Here is a 23,676-nt window from a genome sequence, read left to right as displayed (position 1 = left end):
CACTCTTGTCCCGTTAGGCCCATGACTACGGTGTCAGTTAACCTTTCCTTGGGAATTCTGACCTGAGGAGTGGGGCCAGACAGCTTTCCTTAGGAGTTCTGAAATTGTTTTCCGTGGAGCAGTCAAACTGCTATTGTTAAAAAGCTTTTGTCAATTCTTTCTCTTGCAAACACCTTTAGAGACAATTCTGACCCACTCAGTTTGCTGTGAAATCATTCACTTCACAGTGCCTATACTTTAAGTCATGCTCACTAGATTAAGTTCAATGTTCATATTTCTTTTACCATAACATTTTAAAATATTTTATCTGAACACAAAAGTAATTTATGTTCACTGTAGAGAAGTTAGAAAACATAGAAATGAACTGAGATGAAAATTATCTGTAATCCAGTCATGTGGCAAAATACTATTCATAGATTAGGGTACTGGTCCGTTAAAAGTAAGATGGCATTTATTGGGATAGTTCTGACATTATGAGTAGGGTTCCACTTTCTCATGGGCATATCTCACTCTTTATCTGTGGGTCATCTATACATATGTCAAAACTGGTAGCTCCCAGCCCTGGCCGGTTGGCTCAGTGGTAGAGCGTCGGCCTGGTGTACAGGAGTCCCGGGTTCGATTCCCGGCCAGGGCACACAGGAGAAGCGCCCATCTGCTTCTCCACCCCTCCCCCTCTCCTTCCTCTCTGTCTCTCTCTTTCCCTCCCGCAGCCAAGGCTCCATTGGAGCAAAATTTGGCCCGGGCGCTGAGGATGGCTCCATGGCCTCTGCCTCAGGTGCCAGAATGGCTCTGGTTGTAACAGAGCAACGGCCCAGATGGGCAGAGCACCGCCCCCTGGTGGGCATGCCGGGTGGATCCTGGTCGGGTGCATGCGGGAGTCTGTCTGCCTCCCCGTTTCCAACTTTAGAAAAATACAAAAAAAAAAACCAACAACAAAAACTGGTAGCTCCCATTTTCATTAATATTGGCACACCACAGACAGAGCACAAATCCAAAGTCATATGCTGAATACAGACAGCCAATAGGAAATGCACCACATGAATCAGCTGCCTTTGTAGATGGTGTCGGGAGACCAAAGATGGCCACCTCCTTTGTTTAGCAGGTCTACCAGGGTGATCCAGGAATCTGCCCTCTGCTCTTCCTGCAAGGAGTTTAGATCTACTATCAGGGCTGTCTCTGGGGTCATTCCATTGCTTTGAAGATGATTCTGTTTCCTGTGTAAGGGCAGACACCTGGCTGCCAGAGTCCTCAGGTGCACAGTGGTGGAGGGTGTGGGGGGGGTGTGGTTGCCTCAGATGCAGATGTTTAACAAGTTCCCTTTTTCAACCTTGCTACTGGAACACGGCAGTGGTGGCAGCAGGGCCAGCCCCATTCCTCATATACCAGCTGAGAGAGACAAGCCCACAATTGACACATATACCTGCCCACCAGCATAGGCTCCAGGTAGCCGTGGCTTCTCACATACAATGTGGACTCAGACCAGTGTCTTCTGCTCAAACCTCGCATCAAAAAGCCAAAGACAGCAAAAATACAAGATGTAAAACAACAGAAAGCTACCTGGAAGGTCCACAAATATTTGGAAATTTATAAACCATGGGCTAAAGAAATAAAAAGAATGTGAACCAAATAAAATATAATACATCATTTGTGAGAAACACCTAAAGTAGTGCTTTCAGGAAAATCTGCAGCATTAAATCTTCATATTAGAAAAGAAATGTGTCTGACCTGTGGTGCCACAGTGGATAAAGCGTCGACCTAGAACAATGAGGTCGCCAGTTTGAAACCCTGGGCTTGCCTGGTCAAGGCACATATGGGAGTTGATGCTTCCTGCTCCTCCCCCCTTCTCTCTCTCTCTCTCTCTTTCTCTCCTCTCTAAAATTAATAAAGTCTTTAAAATAATTTTTTAAATGTTTTAAAAAAGAGAAAAAATGTGTCAAATCAATGATCTAAGTTTCTACCTTAAAAAAAAAACCTAAAAAAATAAAAGCAAATTAGATCCCAGGTAAGCAGAAGGAAAGAAATAAGAAAGAAACAAGAATAACAACAACAAAACCCAATAAACTAAAAAAATGATTCTTTGAAACGAGAATAAAATATATAAGCTTCTGATAAGGCTGATCAAGAAAAACAGGAAAGACACAAATTACCAGTATCAGAAATGAGAGAGAATATCATTATAGATCCTACAAGCATTAAAGGATAGGAAAGCAATTATGAATGACTTTAAGCCACTATGGTCAATATCTTGAATGAAATGGATAAACTCCTTGAAAGACACAAACTGCCTAAGGTTATTCAAGCAGAAACCGTATCTAAATAGTCCTATATCTATTAAAGAAACTGAACTCATAGTTTAAACCTTCTCACAATGAAAACTCCAAGCCAGATGGCTTCACTGATAAATGTTATCAAGTATTTAAGAAAAAATTAATACCAATTCCACACTAACTTTCAAATATAGAATAGGATGAAATACTTTCTAACTAGCTTCATGAAATCAGCATTACCTTGATACTAAAATCAGACAAAGAATTCATGAGATCAATGCCTATCATGAATACATTTTTAAATTCTGAGTCATTTTTAAATTTTAAAATTCTTATAACATCTTAACAACTAGAATTCAGCAATATATAAAAAGGACCATATATCATGACCATTAATTCAAGATTTGTCCAACATTAAAAGTTAATATAACTCTTCATATTAGCAAACAATGAGAAAAGCACATACAATCCTCTCAATAGATGCAGAAAAAGCACTGACAAAAGTCAACATCCATTCATGATCAAAACTCTCAGCCAATGAGTAATTAAGAACATCCTCAACTTGATTAATAGCCTCCGTAAAAATTCTAGACTAGAGCTAATGCCAAACTCAATGGGGAAAGACTAAATTAGCTTTCCTCTGCATCAGAAAGAAGACAAGGGTGTTTACTCTCACCAATACTGTTAAGCGTGGTAGATAAAGAAAGAAGAGGCATTCAAATTGGAAAGGATGACTTCCACATTGCCTGTAACTGAGCCAAAGGGTGACCATGCCCATTATAGAAGTGGCCAGCCTCCTACAAAATGCCTGGACTCTCTCTACAGAAAACCCTCTCCTTCTACGAAAACCAGTAGTCAGCACACTATGAATGGCGCGGACTCTCCTCAACTCAAGACTTTGAATGTGAAGAGATTGACACAAAGACACAGAGGTGTTTAAGATTAAGACTGATTCCTGGCGGCTAGAGTGTTTCCTAGTGACTGCAGTGGCGTGGCCGTGTCCAGTGGCAATGCTGTCCTGAAAGGGCAGTGGTAAGAACCATTGGCATTGTGGCCAGACTAATCCTGATAAAAAGACAATGGCTGGACCTCTTCCTCTTGCCTCTCCAGATCTGCCTGGGTTCCCAACCGGGACTTTCTCAGGGCACTCCAGACTCTTCACTGTTTCTGTGAGGCCTTTAATAGCCTTCTCGTAAGTTCCTTTTCCAATCAGAGTTGTTTGTGTGTTTGTTTCTTTGTACCAAGAATCCAAAGAGTTAAAGACTCAGGTCTCATTAATTCTCAAAATGCTAATTAATTTTGAAAATCACTACATTATTATCTGTGTTCACTAGAATGAAGTTTCCATTGAGAATTTGGGGAACTTGATGCCACTGTCTTTGAAGTTTGAAGGACATTATGGAAATTTATTAGTATTCTGAAAAATTAATGAAACCTAAGTTACCTCCAACCCATCTAAAACCATTTATTATTTTCACAGGTCCCTGGGGTTCTGTGTTCTACATCCATCTCCTAATACTGAGGTCTTTAATGTGTAGGTTCTTAGTTGCAAGCACAAGAAATTAACTCTGGTTGGAAAGGGAGTTTATTGGAAAGATATCAGAGAGCTCAGAAATAGTAAGAGACTTGGAGAACAAAAAGGGGGTAGAAACAAAAATTACATGCTCAACTTCTAAATTCTTGATTCCAGGCTAACAGGGAAACTCAGGGACTTCTTACACATATCAAAAAGATTCTTTGGGCCCTGGCTGGTGGACTCAGTAGATAGAGCATCAGCCCAGTGTGTAGACACCCTGGGTTTGATCCTCAGGGCACAAATGAGAAGCAACCATCTGCCTCTCTTCCCTCCCTTTCCCTCTCCCCCTTCTCTTTCTCTACCCCTCTTGTAGCCAGTGGCTCAACTGGTCCTAGTGTCGGCCTCAGGCACTAAAGATAGCTCAGTTGATTCCAGCATCAGCCCCAGAGGGGGGTTGCCAGGTGGATCCCAGTTAGGGTGTATGTGGGAGTCTGTCTCTCTATCTCCCTTCCTCTCACTTAAAAAAAAATTCTTTGAATCTCTTTCATGCTATGATGGTAAAAACTTCAAAGGGTAATAAATCATTACCTTACAGAAGTCAGGGTTGCACTAAGTTGGTTTTTTTTTCTTTCTCTCTCTCTCTCTTTTTTTTTTTTACAGAGACAGAGAGAGAGTCAGAGAGAGGGATAGATAGGGACAGACAGATAGGAATGGAGAGATGAGAAGCATCAATCATCAGTTTTTCGTTGTGCATTGCGACACCTTATTCATTGATTGCTTTCTCATATGTGCCTTGACCATGGGCCTTCAGCAGACCAAGTAACCCCTTGCTCGAGCCAGTGACCTTGGGTCCAAGCTGGTGAGCTTTTGCTCAAACCAGATGAGCCTGTGCTCAAGCTGGCAACCTCGGGGTCTTGAACCTAGATTCTTGGCATCCCAGTCCAACGCTTTATCCACTGTGCCACCGCCTGGTCAGGCTGCACTAAGTTTTTTATGTGAAAAGAGAGGGTACCAATCAGAAAGAGTTAGACTCAGAGAAACAGATTTATACACACACACACAAGATATTATATAGAATGGCTAGCTCCAACTGACCTTCCATTGTCACGAGTCCTAAGTGGACTTCGACAGTCTTATATCCATTCTAAGGGTGGTTTCTGAAAAAACAGAGCAGAAACCCTCCCTGCAAGAGCTTCAAGTGATACACCCATGGTCTACTCTGGCTGAGGGAGAACGGCCTGATGGACAGTGGCTACAAGCTTAGCCAGATGAATAAGGACCTGAAAGAAGCAAGGTTGGAGGACTGGTGATGAGGACCCCGGGGGACAAGGCATAGAGGAAGTGGGCCTACTGAGAAGCCCAGGTATGACTGTTTGTATTCCATGAAAATGCTCAGAAAAGGCTTCCACTGTGGAGACAGAATAACCTACCCTTAGAGGGTTGGCCAACCAGGTGCCCCAGAGCCGCAGTGCTTGTGCAGTGGGCATAAGTGCCAAGGACATGGTCGCAGGCAACGAGCTCCACAGCATGAACTTCCTCTCACTAACGACCGCTTGGCTACCACCCTTGCAGGACGCCAGTTTGCCACCCCAGCCACCAACTCTGAGCCTCTGACACAGAAGGAGCACAGCAGGGGAACCAACCAACTAGTTAATAGTGAGTTAAGTTTGCTGAGCTCTTCGAAGGCAGTAATCTCTCTCCATTAAAAGAAACACCAATTCTGCGTTTGGGTTTGCTACCTCCGTTTGTTATACCTACCTTGCTCGTATAAATGCCTCAATCCATGGATGTACTAAATACCTCTGAAACCGTTATGTTACCAGTTTGTAATCAACAATTTCTCCTTATAGAAGTAGCAAAGCCCTTTGACTTCACTGATTAGAATCACGTAATAGTGCACAATGGACTAAATCGGGAGACAATACCTTCTCAACTGAAGTACTACCCTCCAGACAGAACGTTTCTCTTAGCATCCTAGGGCCATGCATGTGGTCTGGGCAGGGAGGAGTTGAACCCTTCAATATCATACTTAAGACCACTCACAATAATACCTCTACAGCTGAAAGGTTTTAGTGCATCTGGGGACACAGTAGTGATTCCTCTGAATTGGACACTAAACTAAGAAACCTGATACAACAAGGCATAAAATAAACTGCCCACTTCCTTCCTGAAAAAACATTTGCAATTCAAGCCAGCTGAGAGATGACTCAGAAGGTTTCAAGATGGCGAGTAATAAAATAAAGAAGTAACTCATATATTATGTTGAGACATAAAGCTGCCAAAATATATATTTGACCATTTTTACCTGTAAAACACAATTTCACATGATTCTACCTTACAGTATTAAAAATCACATAAAATAATTAACCATATATATAACCAGATCAGGCAGATAGTTTCTTTGAGAAGTATAAGCAATAAAATACAACACATGGAGGTCATTAACAAATTAGACTAATATTAAAAGAAATAACGTTCTTGCATGGGTGAGAACCTCAGTAATAGTCTTTGTGAGGTGAACTTGAAAGAGAATGGCCATCCTACTCTTCCTGGGTAAGGCTGGAGTGGCCCATTAGCTTATGCCCAAAGTAAAAAAAGTACTAAACACTTAAACAGAAGGCATTTTATAATGTCTAACTTTTAAAGTATTATAATATTAACATCCACAAAGAACTCATTAATTAAGGATGAGGGAAGGAGAAGCCATCCCAAGTGTTCTATTAAAAAGAAATGCTACATATAAAAACAAAGAAAGGAACAAGCAAAAAAAAAATGGCAGAAGAATAAAGCATACTCTGTAAGTATGTGGTCCTAGAAATGACTATCTTGATCAAAGATGTTTGCGAGAACTTAACTGATGAAAATATCGCCACTATAAGGGAAGAGCTCAGACCTTGGCCAGTTGGCTCAGTGGTTGAGTGTCAACCTGATGTGTGGATGTTCTGGGTTCGATTCCTGGTCAGGGTACACAGGAGAAGTGCCCATCTGCTTCTCTACCCCTCCCCCTCTTGCTTCTCTTTCTCTCTCTCTTCCCCCACTGCAGCCATAGCTCAATTGAAGCAAGTTGGCCCCAGGTGCTGAGGATGGCTCCATGGCCTCCACCTCAGGTGCTAAGAAGAGCTTGGTTATTGAGCAATGGAGCAACACAGGGGCAGAGCATCACTGCCTAGTGGGCTTGCCGAATAGATACCCTGGTCAGGGCATATGAGGGAGTCTATCTCTGCCTCCCCTCCTCTCACTGAAATGAAAAAAAAGAAAGAAAGAAAAGAAAAAAGCTCAACTCAATAAGCAGATTTCACAAAAGGGAATAAAATCTAGTGTTTTAGGAAATAAGTAGAAAAAAATAAAACCATCCCAGACATGCCAGTGATACTGGAGGTAACTAATGAAGAGCTGGCACTATTTGAAAAACAAAATAAGGATCCCAGAGAAAAAGCTCGAGAGAATTGAGGAAAATAAAACTGAAAAGTACAGAGTTAAAGGAAAAGATTATAAAGAAAACAGATAACAAAGGCAGACGAAGGAGATCCCACATTGGTATAACTGGTATTCTTGAAGGAAGGAAACAGATAAGTGGGATAGAAAACATTTTCCAAGATACCATTTAAGATGACTTTCATGCTGACCTGTGGTGGCTCAGTGGATAAAGCGTCAACCTGGAACGCTGAGGTCGCCGATTCAAATCCCTGGGCTTGCCTGGTCAAGGCACATACAGGAAGCAACTACTACTTGTAGATGCTTCCTGCTTCTCCCCCATTTTTCTCACTCTCCTGCTCTTTCTCTCTCTCTTTCCCTTCTCTATCCAAAAATCAATAAATAAAATCTAAAAAAAAAAAAAAATTTTTTTTTAAAAAAAGATGACTTTCATGAAATAAAAGAGATTTTACAGATAGAAAGAGTATACCATGTTTCAGGAAAACTAATGCAGACAATCATCACTGAAACATTCTGAAGAAATTACTGAATTTCAAAAATAAAATTTTATTTCTTTTTTAAAGATTTTACTTATTGATTTTTATTTTTATTGATTTTTATTTTTTTATTAATTCATTTTTAGAGAGAAAGTAGAGAGAAAGAGAGAAAGAGAGAGAGGAAGGGGAGGAGCAGGAAGCATCAACTCCCATATGTGCCTTGACCAGGTGAGCTCAGGGTTTCGAACCAGCGACCTCAGCGTTTCCAGGTCGATACTTTATCCACTGCGCCACCACAGGTCAGGCAGGATTTTACTTATTGATTTTTAGAGAGGTGGGAGAGAGAGACAGAGAGAGAGAGACAGAGAGAGAGAAAAAAAAGGGGGAGGGGTGTGAAGCATCAACTCGTAGTTGCTTCTCGTATGTGCCTTGATCGGGCAAGCCCAGGGTTTCAAACCTGGGGACCTCAGCATTCCAGGTCAATGCTCTATCCACTGTGTCACCACAGGTCAGGCTCAAAGATGAAAATTTCTAAACGCAAGAACTCAGGGAATGCGGTTCTCACAAATATTTTCTGAAAAACTACTAGATAAAGAACTATGGCCTTCCAAGACGTGGAGAAATCTCTCCAAAAAGAAGACTGGTGCTGAGTACAAATCACCTCCCTGGCATGGGAGGTGAAAAGGACACAGGTGAGGATGGACCTACGATTGGCAGAACAAGTCATACCAGTCATTAGCCCTTCACTGAAACTTAAAGGGAAAAAAATAGCCTTTTATTTTATTTAATTTTATTGGCACTTCGTGCTCTGGTAAAATTTCTCACCAGGTTATATTCTGAGTCCAAAGAAGATTGATTTGTTCACTGAAATTACAACATGGCTCATGAAGACAAAATTGTATTTTGGTTATGGCTTCCAATGCGACCAATGACTCTAAGTTTCTATTAGTAGTAATTAACATTTATTTTACTAAGTTTCACAGGACATTTCTCAAGTAACTTACGTAAATAAATTTGTTATAGATTTTCACTGGAAATCTATTTGATAGCAGCATAGACTGGGCAGCTTGCAAGAGATAGAAATCTAACAGGTCAGCATGCTGAAGGAACTCAGGCATTTGGGCCTTAGATGCCCCAGAAAGAACCCCATGCTATCTACTTACTCATAAATTCTGCCATCGCCCTAAAAATCAGAATAGCTTGGATTCGAAACAAAGGCAGAATCTACTGAAAAACTGACATATATTGTGTATTTGTCTAACAGAAGGGTTTGTTTTCATATTTTAATTTCAGTGTAAATTTTATATTAAAATGAACACGGAAAGTAACTTTCCCTTTCGTGTGTGATAGTTCAAACATTATAGCTTTTGAAGTAGTTTCCGACTTCTCTTCACTGTCTGAAGAAAGGGCAAGAGCTGCTTAGAACACCTCTGATTCAATGTTGCATGGAAACACCTGGCCCATTCCCTTAAAAACCACACTTCAGCCTAGTCGACACTGAAAATTTTCCTTCAGAAACAACTCAGAAACTCCCACAGCCAAGACGACCCTGAGGAGACACAGCAACTGCATGCAATGCACAGGTAGCCTGGGTGGGGGGAAATACTCGATTTTTATAAAAATCAAGGCTTTCTGAATAAAAGTATGGACTTCCGTTAAAAATAACTTAGCAGCATTGGTTCATGAACCATAAAAAATATATTTACTGGGGGGGAGGGGGAGGGGTACAAAGAAAACTGGATAGAGGGTGACGGAGGACGATTTGGGTGATGGGTATGCAACAGAACTAAATGACAAAATAACCTGGAAATGTTTTCTTTGAATATATGTACCCTGATTTATTGATGTCACCCCATTTAAATAAAAATTTATTTATAAAAGAAAATCGGCTGTTTTAAGGAAGCAAAGAAATTTAATAAACTTAATCATTATTTAAAAATATATATATATATATTTACTAATGAAACATACTAAGTAACATACACATAAACATGCTAATAGGGAAAGTTGGTACAGGTGTATATGAGAACTCTGAGTACAGATAGTATCTTGACCACTTTTCTGTAAATCTGAAATTGTTCTAAAAAATAAAGTTTATTTTTAAAAAACTGATTCACAGAAGTAGCCCAGGCCAGATGGCTCTGTTGGCTAGAGCATCCCCAGTCAAGGCACATATAAAAATAGATCAATGTTTCTGTCTCTCAATCTCTCTCTCTCCCTTCCTCTCTTTCTAAAATCAATAAATAAAAATTAAAAAAAAAAAAAACCAGACACAGTAAAAAAATAATCTAGATTCCCAATAATAGTAAGTGATAAAATCATGGTATAATTGTTCAACTGATTATTATGTATTTTAGAAAAATAATTTGAAGATACAGTGACATAAGAAATGACTGTGAGGCCCTGGCCGGTGACTCAGTGGATAGAACATCGGCCTGGTGTATGGACATCTGAGGTTTGATTCCCGGCCAGAGCACACAGGAGAAGTTACCATCTGCTTCTCCCCCCCAATCCCTCCCCCTTCTCTGCCTCTTCCCCTCCTGCAACCAGTGGCTCAATTGGTTTAAGCATGGGTTCAGGTGCTGAAGATGGCTCTGTTGGAGTGTATCAGCCTTAGGTGCTAAAAATAGCTCAGTACTCAAGCATCAGCCCCAGATGGGGTTGCATCACTCTGCCCACACTTTTCCTAAAGTCCCCCTTCCATACTTGTTGCCTTCTGCTCTGTCGTACTACTGAGCCAAAAACAGGGAAAATCGCATGTTCTCTTCTCCAGATTAAAGAAAATAGTATGTAAATATATGCATCCAAGTACGCTGTGTATTTGCCACACTTTGTTTTCACTGTGTTGTTACCGATGTTCTGGGTCCTACGTGTGCTGATGTTCGATTGCTCTCCACTTGCAGGGTCTCATTGTAACTGTTTGCGTGTTTTCAACGTGGACTGATACGTATGAGAGCATTTATTCAAGAGCAGTAATGACAGTGATAACCACACAGGATGTCTGACTGTCTTCCCTGGTGGAGCCTAGTTTTAAGGCCGACACTTGCTGGGAAGATGTGGTGGAGAGAGGATGCATGACTTAGAACACTAACGTTGACTGTTAAGTGCTCCTATTTCCTTTAAGGCAGAGAGGCCAATATGAAGGATTTACAGCTATAGCTGGTCCATTCCTTCCAGAAGTGTTTTACTTGCACATCGCCCAGAACAATGGACCTAATGTTTATTTATATAGAATTTTTACATGCACACACACACACACACACCTCCCACCTATCGACTGTATGAAATTGGGGATATTGATACTGTTCAAAATAAATTTACATTAGGACCGGTTGTAATGTCATTGATTGTGAATGGAAACAGTATTTGTGGAGTTCTGGTGAGACAACTTGAGGTGCTGATCATTATAAATTACTCTAACAAGGACAGTTTTGTTTTGTTTTGTTTTTTAAAGGTGTTGGAAGGCATTTTTTTTTATTTTATTTATTTATTTATCCATTTTTAGAGAGGAGAGGGAGAGACAGAGAGAGAGAGAAAGAGCGGAGAGATAGAGAGAAGGGGGGAGGAGCTGGAAGCATCAACTCCCATATGTGCCTTGACCAGGCAAGCCCAGGGTTTCGAACCGGCGACCTCAGCATTTCCAGGTCGACGCTTTATCCCACTGCGCTACCACAGGTAAGGCAGGACAGTTTTTTTATCTTACAACTGTTTATTATTGCAATATCAAAATTAAGAAAAAAGTTTAATTTTTTCAAATACATATGTATTACATATTATTAAAATTGCTTAAAACATATGCTATCGAAAATGAAGAATTCCATACTTCCACCTCCCTGAAATGACCACTATTAGAGAGTTTGGTATACGTCCATCTAAAACGTTGTTTTAAAAATATTTATTAACGTTAATTGCAAAGTATTCTTCACAGATCAATGTGTTAATATTGATACTTATATAATTTTTGAATCCTCATATTAAAACCAACCCATGAACTCACCACCCGGATTGAGAAATAGATCACGATGCTGTTAAAGAAAAAAAGCTCCCAGGCACTGGCAGCAGTGTGGTGTTACAGGAAGGAAGGGTGCGGTGAGGGGCGGCAGACCAGGGAAAAGGGGGATCAATGGCGACCTGAGGTGCTGAACTCACAGTGCAGTGTACAGACGATGTATTACAGAATGGTACACCTGCAACCTATGTCATTTTATTAACCAGTGTCTCCTCAATACATTCAATTAAAACACCACCACCGACTCATGAACTCACCACCCAGATTAAGAACTGTATCACAGAAGTATTGAAGATCCTTGTGTGTTCCTTTCTATCCTAATCCCTGTATTTTTCTGAGTGGCAGCCACTATCTCAAACATGCTCACTGAAACGTGCTTTTCTTCTTATTTTACCCATATTTAATATCCCTAAAAATGTTAGTCTTGCTTGCTTTGGAACTTTATAAAAAATACCATGCTCCCTATATTCTTCTGTGACTTGCTTTTTCAACATTATGTTTCTAAGATATATATATTGCATTCATTTTAATTCATAATATTTCTATTTTCTGAAATATGCCATAATAGATTTCTCTTGAAATGGATAGTTGGGTTGAACCGAGGTTTTTGCTGTTATAAACAATGCTTTTACAAACATTCCAGTGCTTACAAACTAAAGTTTCCCTAGACTCTAAGAGTAGAATTACAGCATTACATATGTGCCTGTTTAACTTGACACTTTTTATAGCCAAACCATTTTCCAAAGTGTTGCACCCATTTTCAGTCCTAGTAGCAATATATCAGAGTTTCCATTGCTTCACCTTATTATCAACACTTGATAGTTAGACTCTTCAGTTTTTGCCAGTGAAGTGGAAAGAAAATGGTATCTCATTGTGATTTTAATTATAGTTTCCTAATTACTAATTAGATTGAGCATCTTTTCCTATATTTATGGTCGTTATGTTTCTCTTCTAGAAAATGACTTTGTGTCTTTATTTTTTTGTGACAGTTAATTTTTGTTTAGGTAATTAAATTTACAGAAGTTGCAAAAAGTGATACAGAGTTCCTATACCTTTACCCGGCTTCTCCTTATGTTAACATCTTACTTTACCATCAAATACTTAGCAGAGCTATAAAATTAACCTTGGCACAGTATTATTAAATAAAGTATAAAATTTATTCAGATCTTTCCAGCTTTTCCACAACTATCCTTTTTTCTTTTTGAGAGTCTGGTCCAGGATCCTACATTGCAGTTACTTGTGTTGCTGTTACTTTTGCAATTTCTGACAATTCCTCAGCCTTCTTTCATGACCTTGATACTTTTGAAGAGTACTGGTCAGTGATTTTGTAGGATATTTGTCAATATGGGCTTGTCTGATGATTTCTCATGATTAGATTGATATTATGCATTGTTGTGAAGAATACTGCAGAAGTGATGTGCATCATTATCAGGGGGTACATGATGTCAATCACTTGGCTAAGCTGCTATCTGCCAGTATTTCTAAATCATTATATTTTCCTTGTAATTACTAGACTGTATTTTGGGGAAGATTTTTTTGAGATTATGCAATTATTCTGTTTCTGGTTGAACTTCCACCAACTGATTTTAGAATTTTTTTTAATTGGGCTGTTTGTCATTTAATTTTTTGGAGTTAAAAAATATTCTACTAGCCCTAGCCAATTAGCTCAGTCAGTTAGAACATCGTCCCAAAACACAAAGGGTGCAGGTTCAATCCCTGGTTTGAACACATGTGGGAAGTGACCAATGAATGCACAACTAAGTGGAATAGCAAATGAATGCTTCTCTCTGTCTCTCTCTTTCTGTCCTCCTCTCTCTTCTTTCTGACTCTCTAAAGTCAATAAGTAACTAAAAAATTCTAGAAAGTAATCCTTTTAACAGTTACTATAGGTAAATATTTTCTTCCCAGTTTATGAGTTTTCTTTTCATGTTATTAGTGTTAACTTCTGAAGAACAGGATTTTAAGTTGCATTTTTTACCTTTTTAGTGCTGATATATATATATATATATATATATATAAAATTATGACTAATTTTTATATATTAATCCCTTATCTAGCCATCTCTCTATATCCTTATTAATTTCCATACTTTGGATATACTATAGTTTCCTTTGAATTTTCTGTGTAGATAATCACATCATCAGCATGTAATGAGAAATTTGTTTCTCCCATTTTAATCTATTTTTTTAATGTTCCTGAACAGGCAACCCACAATTGGTATTTTCCACACCTATATAAAGTTCAATTTTAAATGAAAGCAACAGTAACAGGCATTTTTTTCTTACTTCTGATTTTTTTGATGTATTCATATTAATTTTGATAATGTGGCAGCTGGTTATTAAAGGACTCAAAAATTTACCTAGATACATGTCTTTGGGTTTTATTTATTTGTTTTTATTATTTTCAGTTTTCTAAATTTTCCTTTGGAATTTCAAAGAGGACTGGTATATTTTTTTTCCAGGCTCAAAAGCATTAATTTGTTCATTCATTTATTCACTCAACCATTGTGTGATGAACAAGCGTCATGTTCAGATAGAGAAATAAATATTTATTCTCTTTAGAAAGATGATCCTGCTTATCTACTGGCAAAGAAGAGATGCACCTGAAAGGCCACGATTAGGAAGTGACATGGCCCGGAAAGGAGATATACCCAGAGGAAGTGCTAGTCCTGAGGGGCAGGGACGGCTTCCTGGCTTTCCTCCAACCTCCCATGAGGTGAAATAAACTGGATTTATGCTTTGTGGGTCGAGTTCCACGTGGAGTCTTAAAGGGAGCATCTTTAAGATAGTACATTGTTGCTAAAGGAAGGAGCCTTTATGGTATTTTTATGCTTTAGAACCAGGAGTGCTGTGTCAATGCGTAGTGAAGACCCGCAAGAGATATGAGATTCTGTTTTTGGTAGTAAGAGCTTTACATTTTCTGTTGTAGAGTGAAGGGAGGAAAAGGAAGTTTGCTTCTCGTGGGAGATTTTTGAAATATGTTATATTACTTAGGATGATTGTAGCACCAAGTGAGAGAAAACCCTGACCTAAATTGATTGTAATAACAAGGGAATGTATTATCTCACATATGTGGGAACCCAGAGGTTGTGCAGGCTCCAAGCCCAGTAGTCAGTGACCTCATAATGTTATCAGGCTGCCTCTGTGCACTTCAGTGACCTGGTAGTAGTTCTCGAAGGCTGTGCGGACGGCTGCTAATGCAAGTATGTTCAGGCTGCGTGCTTTTTGAGCACACCCAACAAGGAATGGGAGAATCCTATCTGCCAATCATGGTATCGATTGTAGCCCCCAGGGGAGTCATGCTCTGATTTTATTAGAGTAAGGAAGATCTGCCTTTGAAGCTGAGATGAAAAAGATTAGGTTTTTGTTAGGAAAGAGGAAAAGGGGATTGAATCTTGGGTAGACAACAACTTCCAGGCAGCACAGTTTTTATTAGATTATAATATGTGTTTCTATAATTTTTAAATTGAATTTGTAACAATGTTATAATTTTAAAGTTTAGAAAATAGAGGAAAGTCATTCATAATTATCCCTTTGTAAAATAACACCATTTTTAGGTATCTCTTTCAATCTTATAAATGTTTTTACCTAGTTAAATTATACTATACGTACATACATTTTATTTTTTTCATAGTCATTCTTTTCTCTTTTTTTAGGTGAGATGGAAAGATAGTGAGGCAGACTCCATGCACCCCAACTGGGATCCACCCAGCAACCCCATCTTAGGCTGATGCTCGAGTACTGAGCTATTTTTAGCACCTAAGGCTGATACACTCCAACAGAGCCATCTTCAGCACCTGGACCTATGCTTGAACCAATCAAACCACTGGTTGCAGGAGGGGAAGAGGCAGAGAAGGGGGAGGGATTGGGGGGGAAGAAGCAGATGGAAGCTTCTCCTGTGTGCTCTGGCCGGGAATCGAACCTCAGATGTCCATATACCAGGCCGATGTTCTATCCACTGAGTCACCAGCCAGGGCCTCACAGTCATTTCTTATGTCACTGTATCTTCAAATTATTTTTCTAAAATACATAATAATCAATTGAACAATTATACCATAATTTTATCACTTACTATTATTGGGAACCTAGATTACTTTTTTACTCCTGTGTCTATTTTCTTTTTTTTAATTTTTATTTATTGATTTTAGAAAAAGAGGAAGGGAGAGAGAGAGATTGAGAGACAGAAACATTGATCTATTTTTATATGTGCCTTGACTGGGAATGCTCTAGCCAATAGAGCCATCTGGCCTGGGCTACTCCTGTGAATCAGTTTTTTAAAAATAAACTTTATTTTTTAGAACAATTTCAGATTTACAGAAAAGTGGTCAAGATACTATCTGTACTCAGAGTTCTCATATACACCTGTACCAACTTTCCCTATTAGCATGTTTATGTGTATGTTACTTAGTATGTTTCATTAGTACATTTATTTTTTACGGTTCATGAACCAGTGCTGCTAAGTTATTTTTAACGGAAGTCCATACTTTTATTCAGAAAGCCTTGATTTTTATAAAAATCGAGTATTTCCCCCCACCCAGGCTACCTGTGCATTGCATGCAGTTGCTGTGTCTCCTCAGGGTCGTCTTGGCTGTGGGAGTTTCTGAGTTGTTTCTGAAGGAAAATTTTCAACGTAGACTAGGCTGAAGTGTGGTTCTGCAATCTGTTTTCATCACTCTGCCCCCGCTTTTCCTAAAGTCCCCCTTCCATACTTGCTGCCTTCTGCTCTGTCGTACTACTGAGCCAGAAACAGGGAAAATCGCATGTTCTCTTCTCCAGATTAAAGAAAATAGTATGTAAATATATGCATCCAAGTACGCTGTGTATTTGCCACATTTTGTTTTCACCATGTTGTTACCGATGTTCTGGGTCCTACGTGTGCAACAGACTGCAGAATGTGGAAAAGAAGCAAGGCTCAACAATGTGCATGATTTTAGGGAAGCCCCTGAGCTCTGGGCGTGAAGAGCTTACCATCACCATGAAGGGAGCAAAGAGAAGGCGGGAAGCATTTGTGGATATAAAGAGAAGGTACGTGGTGGGGGAAGGGGGAAAGGTGGGGGAAGGGTGACAAACAGAAGGCAACGGAAAATGATTTGAGTTTGGGTGATGGGCACACAACATAATCAACAGTTCAAATGCTATAGAGATGTTTACCTGAAACCTTACGAAACCTTGTCGATCAACGTCACCCTGTTAAAGTTAATTTTCTAAATAAAATTTTAAAAAAGAGAGAAGGTAGATGGTAATAAAGTTCTCTTTTACTTTTTTAAGAGATTTTATTTATTAACTTTAGAGAGAGGTGGAGGCAGGAAGCATTAACTCGTAGTAGTTGCTTCTCATATGTGCCTTGACCGGGCAAGCCCAGGGTTTCAAACCGGCGACCTCAGCATTCCAGGTCAGAGCTTTATCCACCGTGCCACCACAGGACAGGCTGTTCTCTGATACTTTATACTGATATTTTCAAGAAGGTGCGCTAGAAATTGTGGATGACGCTGACAGCCACTACAGACGTGTTAGCGATCGCACATCGCGCGAGGAAAGGAAGATCTCGGATCTGGCCCGTTCTCCTCCCCTCCCTCTCCACTTGCTCTGCTCTGACCAGGGTGCCCTCAATGCTGTAACTTGCTCCAAAGCCGATCCTTAGAGGCCACCAGGTGGAGCCCAACAGTCACAAAAAAGAGCCCCCTCCTCAGCCTGATTTGCTTCTTGTCTGCCAGCCAGAGAGCACCATACTCCTGGAAAGGACTTTCAAAGTCTGAGCTTGGTCATGCAAGTTCATAGGATTACATCACTCAGCCTCTTCCTCAGGAAAGTCTTCGGATAAGGGAAACATACTTAAAAAGGTGAAATAGTCTTTTTTCAGAAGAAAGACTGCCTAGAACTGTTTTTCAATTTTCTAACCCTGTAGGCTATGCCTCCATACAACAAACTAATTTCTCCTGTGTGTTTTTCTACCAACCTAGTTACTCTTTCATTTTCCTACTGTTTACAGTTTAACGGAATTTAATGACCACCTACCCATATCTACCTCATAAGAAATTCAGTGTCTATCAGATTTGAATGGAACAGTAAAAGTATTTGATTGCATCAGTTAACAAATATTTCTGATTGTCTGATAACTAACACCTTCTGGGTACAAAGCCGGGAGATGAAGGAAATGCCAAGCAGACACCCCCCCCCCCGCCCCAACCACGGCCTCCTCCACCACACACATCGTCACCGGAACCTCCCTCCCTCTCCTTCGTCCTCGCCCAGTCACTGCGATGGCACTGCTGTCCCTCACAGTAAAACGAGCAGCACTGTGACCTGTTCTCTAGTTCTCATTTCAAAGACCTCCCATTAAGCCTAGACAAGCCCGTGTTCAACCAAAAATCCCCAGCCGTGCCATACTTGCACTGACCTATTCCTTTTCCCTCTTCCCCCCTCCCTTAAAGCTACCAAGGCTTGCTAGAGAAAATAATATAAATATGTCAGTTTGTTCTAGGTCAATTCATGTGGTACATCTTCAGTTTGTCTTCAGTGTGGCCAAGAAACACTGTTCTGTTCCCCACAGGAGCTGCTGTAAAACTTTTCAATTTTCTTCAAAATTTATCCTTAAATGTTCAAGAAAAAGGAACCGTGACAAATCCAGGGGAAAGAGACCATAATGATATCTCCGTGCTTACAACATCCTGGAAGGGAAGTGAGACTGTAGACGAGACGTTAGAACAAGTTTCACAAAGGTCTGGGAAAACACAGGCGTGGGTTCTACTGCAAGAGTGTCTAATGGGAAAGATGATTGAAGAGGGTTGGGAAGTTCTTAGAACTGTAAATTTGATTATATAATTACAAATCCTCACGGCGAGGAAGTCAATGTGGCTTTTTAAATATCCTGGACTATCCAGTCCCAAATATGAGAAGTATGAAATACGTTGTGGTACGTAATAAAAAGCAATGATCCCTAAAAGCCAGTGAGGGTTCACTAAGACATTACAAGGGTTTCGGTCACATTACAGGACTAAGAGCAATGAAAACGGGGTAGACGGAATGACAGAGGTGAACAAGGCTCAACTAGATCTCTCATGACAATTCTAAGAACGAGATGAAAAATCATTTTTCTCCCCCAAAACTCAAAAACACTGGTACGTAAAGACACAAGCAGCCCCATGTTCACTGCAGCATTGTTCACAGTGGCCAAGACATGAAAACAACCGAAAATCCCTTCAATAGATGATTGGATAAAGAAGATGTGGTGCCTATACACTAAGGAATACTACTCAGCCACAAGAAATGATGACATTGGATCATTTACAACAATATGGATGGACCTTGATAACATTATACTGAGTGAAATAAGTAAATCAGAAAAAACTAAGAACTGTATGCTTCCATACACAGGTGGGACACAAAAACGAGACTCATGGACATGGACAAGAGTGTGGTAGTTACCAGGGGTAGGGAAGAGAGGAGAGGGAGGGGCACAAAGAAAACCAAATAGAAGGTGACGGAAGACAATTTGACTTTGGGAGATGAGTATACAACATAATCAAATGTCAAAATAACCTGGAGATGTTTTCTCTGAACCTATGTACCCTAATTAATCAATGTCACCCCATTAAAATTAATTGTCTAAATAAAAAATAAATAAAAGAAAAAATTTTCTAACAACTAGAGGTCTCCGGTACTAGAGGCACCAAAGTGTCACTGACACCAGAGAGGGCAGCATGTCTGGTGGCCTCCACGAGGCCCCTCCCAAAGCTGAAATCACTATTCTATCAATGTCAACATTCTACTTAAACTTTCTGTTTAAGATTCTAAAATAGGGGTTCTCCACTTGAGTTTATATTTATATATTGGCTGGACATTGTTAAAAGGCATTGATTTTGAAATCATAGAACCTTGGTTCTCATCATTTTCTGTTCCAAACACCTTCGCCTGTGTGTTCTGGCTTGATTTATGACACATCTTCCTAGTCAGGGTCGGGGGTCATCAATCATTCCCATCCACCTATCTGACCAGGCAGCAAATGTTCAGAGTATCCCGTCCTAAAGGAGCTCCCGGCCAGGTAAAGAACCTGCGTGAGCAATTACAGTACAAACAGATGAGAGCTATCACAACAGTGCCATTAGAAGCTGGAGGAGCACCCAAGAGGGAGGACCTCTGACTCAGGGAACATTGCCCGACTGAACAACTGATAACAGTTTAAAAGTTGAGTACTTCCCTAAATGATCCCTGGGAGAGGAGAAGGCCACTGTTGGGAAAGGGAGTGTGTGCAGTGTGCAAAGGTCGGGAGCTCCGAACAGAGCCGGCTTGGGAAGCAGCGGGCAGCGAGGCGTGAGTGGGGACCGCAGGCGCTGCGGCCGTGCTCAGAGAACCGTGGCTCAAGGCCGTCGCCCTAACCAGCCACCCAAGCTGGACGCCGGAAAGTACATCCAAGATTCTGTCCTTCTCCTTCACGCCCCATCTGTAATCGGTCATCATGCCTGAGAGAACCGACCTTCATCTCCCCTGAATCTTTTCCTTTGTTCTGTCTCCTTCACTGCGGCTCCTTTCCGGAAGGTCCTCCCGTCTCCTCTTGCTGCAATAGCCTGGGACGACTGCTGGCTTCCAGGCATGCCCCTTCCCAGCCACTCTGCGCTCCCAGGCAGTGACCTCTTAGCAGAGAGGCTTCCGTTCTCCAGCAAACAATTCTGGATTTCCACCTTCATCCCCCTCCTCTAAATTTCCAGAACATTCTTTTGTTCCAAGGAAGAACTTACAACATTCTGCTTCATGCTACAGTTAGAGCTCAAAGACACAGGCCCTCCGATCTGTCTGCCTTACCCCTTCACCGACAGCTGAGTCCCACAGTCCCTGTGAACCAGGCAATGGTCATGGGGCCCTGGGCCCCTACCTCTAGTTAAAACTACTGACCTGGGCAACTACCTGTCTCAAACTACATCAGTAAGACGTTCTACCCTTGAAATTCTGTACATACTGTGGTCTAGACTTCGGTATGTGACCTGCAGAGGACCAGCAGTGCCAGTTTGGGACCCTGTATGTTACAGAGCAGATAGGTGGTGACTGTGAAGAAAGAAGCAGAACGCTACATCTCTGAGTAGAAAGGGACAGAGAAGCGATACTATGAGGGGCGCTGTGCCGGCCAAGGTGGCCGAGAGTGCATCTGTGACTCCTTTCCCACCCGGTTATTTCTGAGTTCCTCGTGAGGCCTGCCGACACTTCTGGCCCTGGGTTTTAGGAGAGCCACCAGTTTCTTACATTAACCACCACTTTTATTCAAATCAGCTTCAAACAGGGTTCCGCTGCAATCAAACTAATCCTGAGACATTTATAGGCAAGCCTTCCTCATTAGGCTATATTTCCTTTGAATAAAGAAATCATCATTTTCTACCTTTCTATTTCTCACATAATATAGCACAGTGACTTACACATAGTTGATCGACATTTGCCTTGTGAACTGAATTTCACTATAGAAGAAGTAAATGACTTTGGACTTGAATAATTAGTAGCAATTAGACAGGCAGAAGAAGTCTGATACTTCTAAGGGAAAAAATTCAAAAGAAAGCTTCTTTGGCTAAACTCAGTTTTTAGGCATAGCTTCTGCGAAGCTAACCACACACATTCACACCCACAGAAAGTACTACCTTCTTCCCGCCCCGGTCCGATCTGGCAGAGACGGGAGCGGAGACCCAGGCAGGCCTAGCACACGTGTTCTGATTGGGGAGCGGTGAGCTCAGCTCCTAAAGATCAGTAACTGATAGGCAGAACCAAACGGCAAGGCGACCACCAACATGCCTGGCAGCTGCAGCCCGCACCCCTCATGAGGCATGTGTCATCTGAGAACTGCATCATGAAAACCTGCCACATTTTATTTAAGATAAATTTTCTCTTTTTCATAAAGATTGTAAAAGGCATATTTCCATATAAGATCATTTTTTATGTCTGTATAGTAAGAAGATAGAGAAAAAGCTGAGTTTCCATCTAGATATGAGAATCTTCACATTTTTTTTATTTTAAAAAGTACAAAATTAACATATGGTTATTATTTTTAATATTCTTTTTTTAGATTCAGCAAATGTCCTCAGTGCTTCCAACGGCGACCCCTTCTTCAGTTGTTACTGTTCTCTGCCCACAAGAGAGAGGGCTCCTGATGAGGCAGAGCCCGGCTGGGAACAAAGGGGCCGGGCAGGTCATCCGGGCACCCAGAGAAACTCACAGCCTGCAGGTTTCCCGACTACACCCTTACAGCTCAGACGTGGAGGCAGAGACGCCAACAGTGCACACAATGGGACACGCCAGAACGGCAGATAAAGGCAAGGCTGGATTTCCTGCTGGGATGTGGGAGTCTGCCCTTTCCACGGCCAAGCAGAGCGTGGCGGCCACCATCAAAGGAGGCCCGGTGGTACAGCCACTACCGGGCCTGGGAGCGGACGGTGAGAAACTGGCAAGCCTCTGAAAAGGACGATTTCGGGCTCAAGGGGGTGACGTCACTTTTGGATAATGAGTTAGGCTTAAAAATGATGACAATGCAGTCGGACCACTTGAGGGGAAAAAAGGAAGTGCAACTGTTCCTGAGGGGCCTGAGACCACACAAACCACCCTGAGCGCCCGTCACGGACAGAGGGGCACAGAGAGCGTCTCCAGCTGCACTGGGGCTGGAGCACAGATCTGATCTGGCTCACTTCTCTGGGCATAAGAGGCTAGCTACAGAATAAATCTGATCAGAGCAGCACACTGTGGCCATCCACTCGGTGTTGGCACTGATAACCAGGGAACATTCCCAGGAGCCTCCATCCTATACAAGTTAGATGACCAACAAGTCACTAAAATGGACCAAAATTGTCATAACAAACTGTTTTCTAGCTCTATGCTTTCATTTTCATTTCCTCTGAGGCACAAACCAGACACCATTAATAAAAAAAGAGCCAAAGATTTAAATAAAACTTAGGTTGCTTTTCTTTCAAAATGAATACCAATTGTAAGAAGAAAACAGGCACCATATTTGATCAAATAGCTGGGTCCAGCAGTTTCTTCAGATCAAAATTAAGTGGCTATTCATGATGCTCTGTGACTACATGATCTATATTTAAGTGAGACTGGTTTCTGACAGCTTCCATTAAAAAAAAAAGTGCCATTTTCCTTTTCCTGCTTACAATTAACGCCATATGTGAAATCTCTGAAGATTATACCCCAAAAGCACATCATTTAAACATACTTTTATATTAATATTAAAGCATGGAAAATGGGGGTCCCCTGAATATGCCTGGAACTGGCATATCTCAGTGCTAGAGTCTGAAAGGAGGGGTCTGATTGGCTGATGCAATGAATTCCTTGCAGTTCACAAGTACAAATAGGATTCATGACATAAGACAAAATATGTAGAGACTTAGGATCTTATATTTTATGTAAAAAAAAAAACAACCCACAAAAACAAACCCAAAAGGTTGACTGCCTGGCAATTTGAAGGACAATTTCTTAAGAAACGGGACCAAAATATGCCAAGTACTCATGCTTTAATAAAGAAGTAATCATTCAAATATACCACAAGAAGGTTTAGCTAAAGGCCCCCTAAAGCATGTCCGGTATGGCGCTGGGTTTCCCTGCCAGAGCTCACCTACCCCAGGGCAAAATTGCTGTCCTCCTTCCAGTCCACGATGCGGCAGATGAACAGTGTGTTGGCATAATCTTTAGGCCGGGTCACGAAGTCTTGGGGACAGTCCTTGAGAGGCACGTATATCCTAGGCACCCGGTGGTCCGAGGGAGAAAACAGGGCGTATTTCCTAAACAGCTCACTGTTCTTGTCGGCCAGGAGTTTGAGGAAGCCAGTCGCTGCTCGGGAGTGCTTTTTCTCCACAATGTAAACCACCTGCGAACACCAAAGATATGCTCAATGCTGTTGGGCTACAGGACCGGTAACAGCTGTGGGGGGCCAGCGGGAAACTGCCTGGTCAATGAGCTGGGTCCAGCAGTTTCTCTAGGTCAGGGGTCCCCAAAGTAC

The 23,676-nt window shown here is 41.2% G+C and overlaps 1 protein-coding gene across 1 annotated transcript in view; it reads right to left on the bottom strand.

Moving 5' to 3' along the window:
* The window catches only part of DIS3L2 (DIS3 like 3'-5' exoribonuclease 2), a 320,107-nt gene that overhangs the window by 170,566 nt on the left and 125,865 nt on the right, over positions 1–23,676 (bottom strand). Inside the window, exon 8 of the mRNA XM_066345627.1 lies at positions 23,297–23,544. Coding sequence (XP_066201724.1) covers positions 23,297–23,544 — 248 coding nt within the window. The remainder of the gene's footprint in view (positions 1–23,296; positions 23,545–23,676) is intronic.

This window comes from Saccopteryx leptura, chromosome 7 (assembly GCF_036850995.1).
Source record: "Saccopteryx leptura isolate mSacLep1 chromosome 7, mSacLep1_pri_phased_curated, whole genome shotgun sequence".
In the NCBI taxonomy this organism is placed as follows: domain Eukaryota; kingdom Metazoa; phylum Chordata; class Mammalia; order Chiroptera; family Emballonuridae; genus Saccopteryx; species Saccopteryx leptura.
Note: the sequence above shows the minus strand (reverse complement) of the source record. Positions and strands in the feature narration are given on the sequence as shown.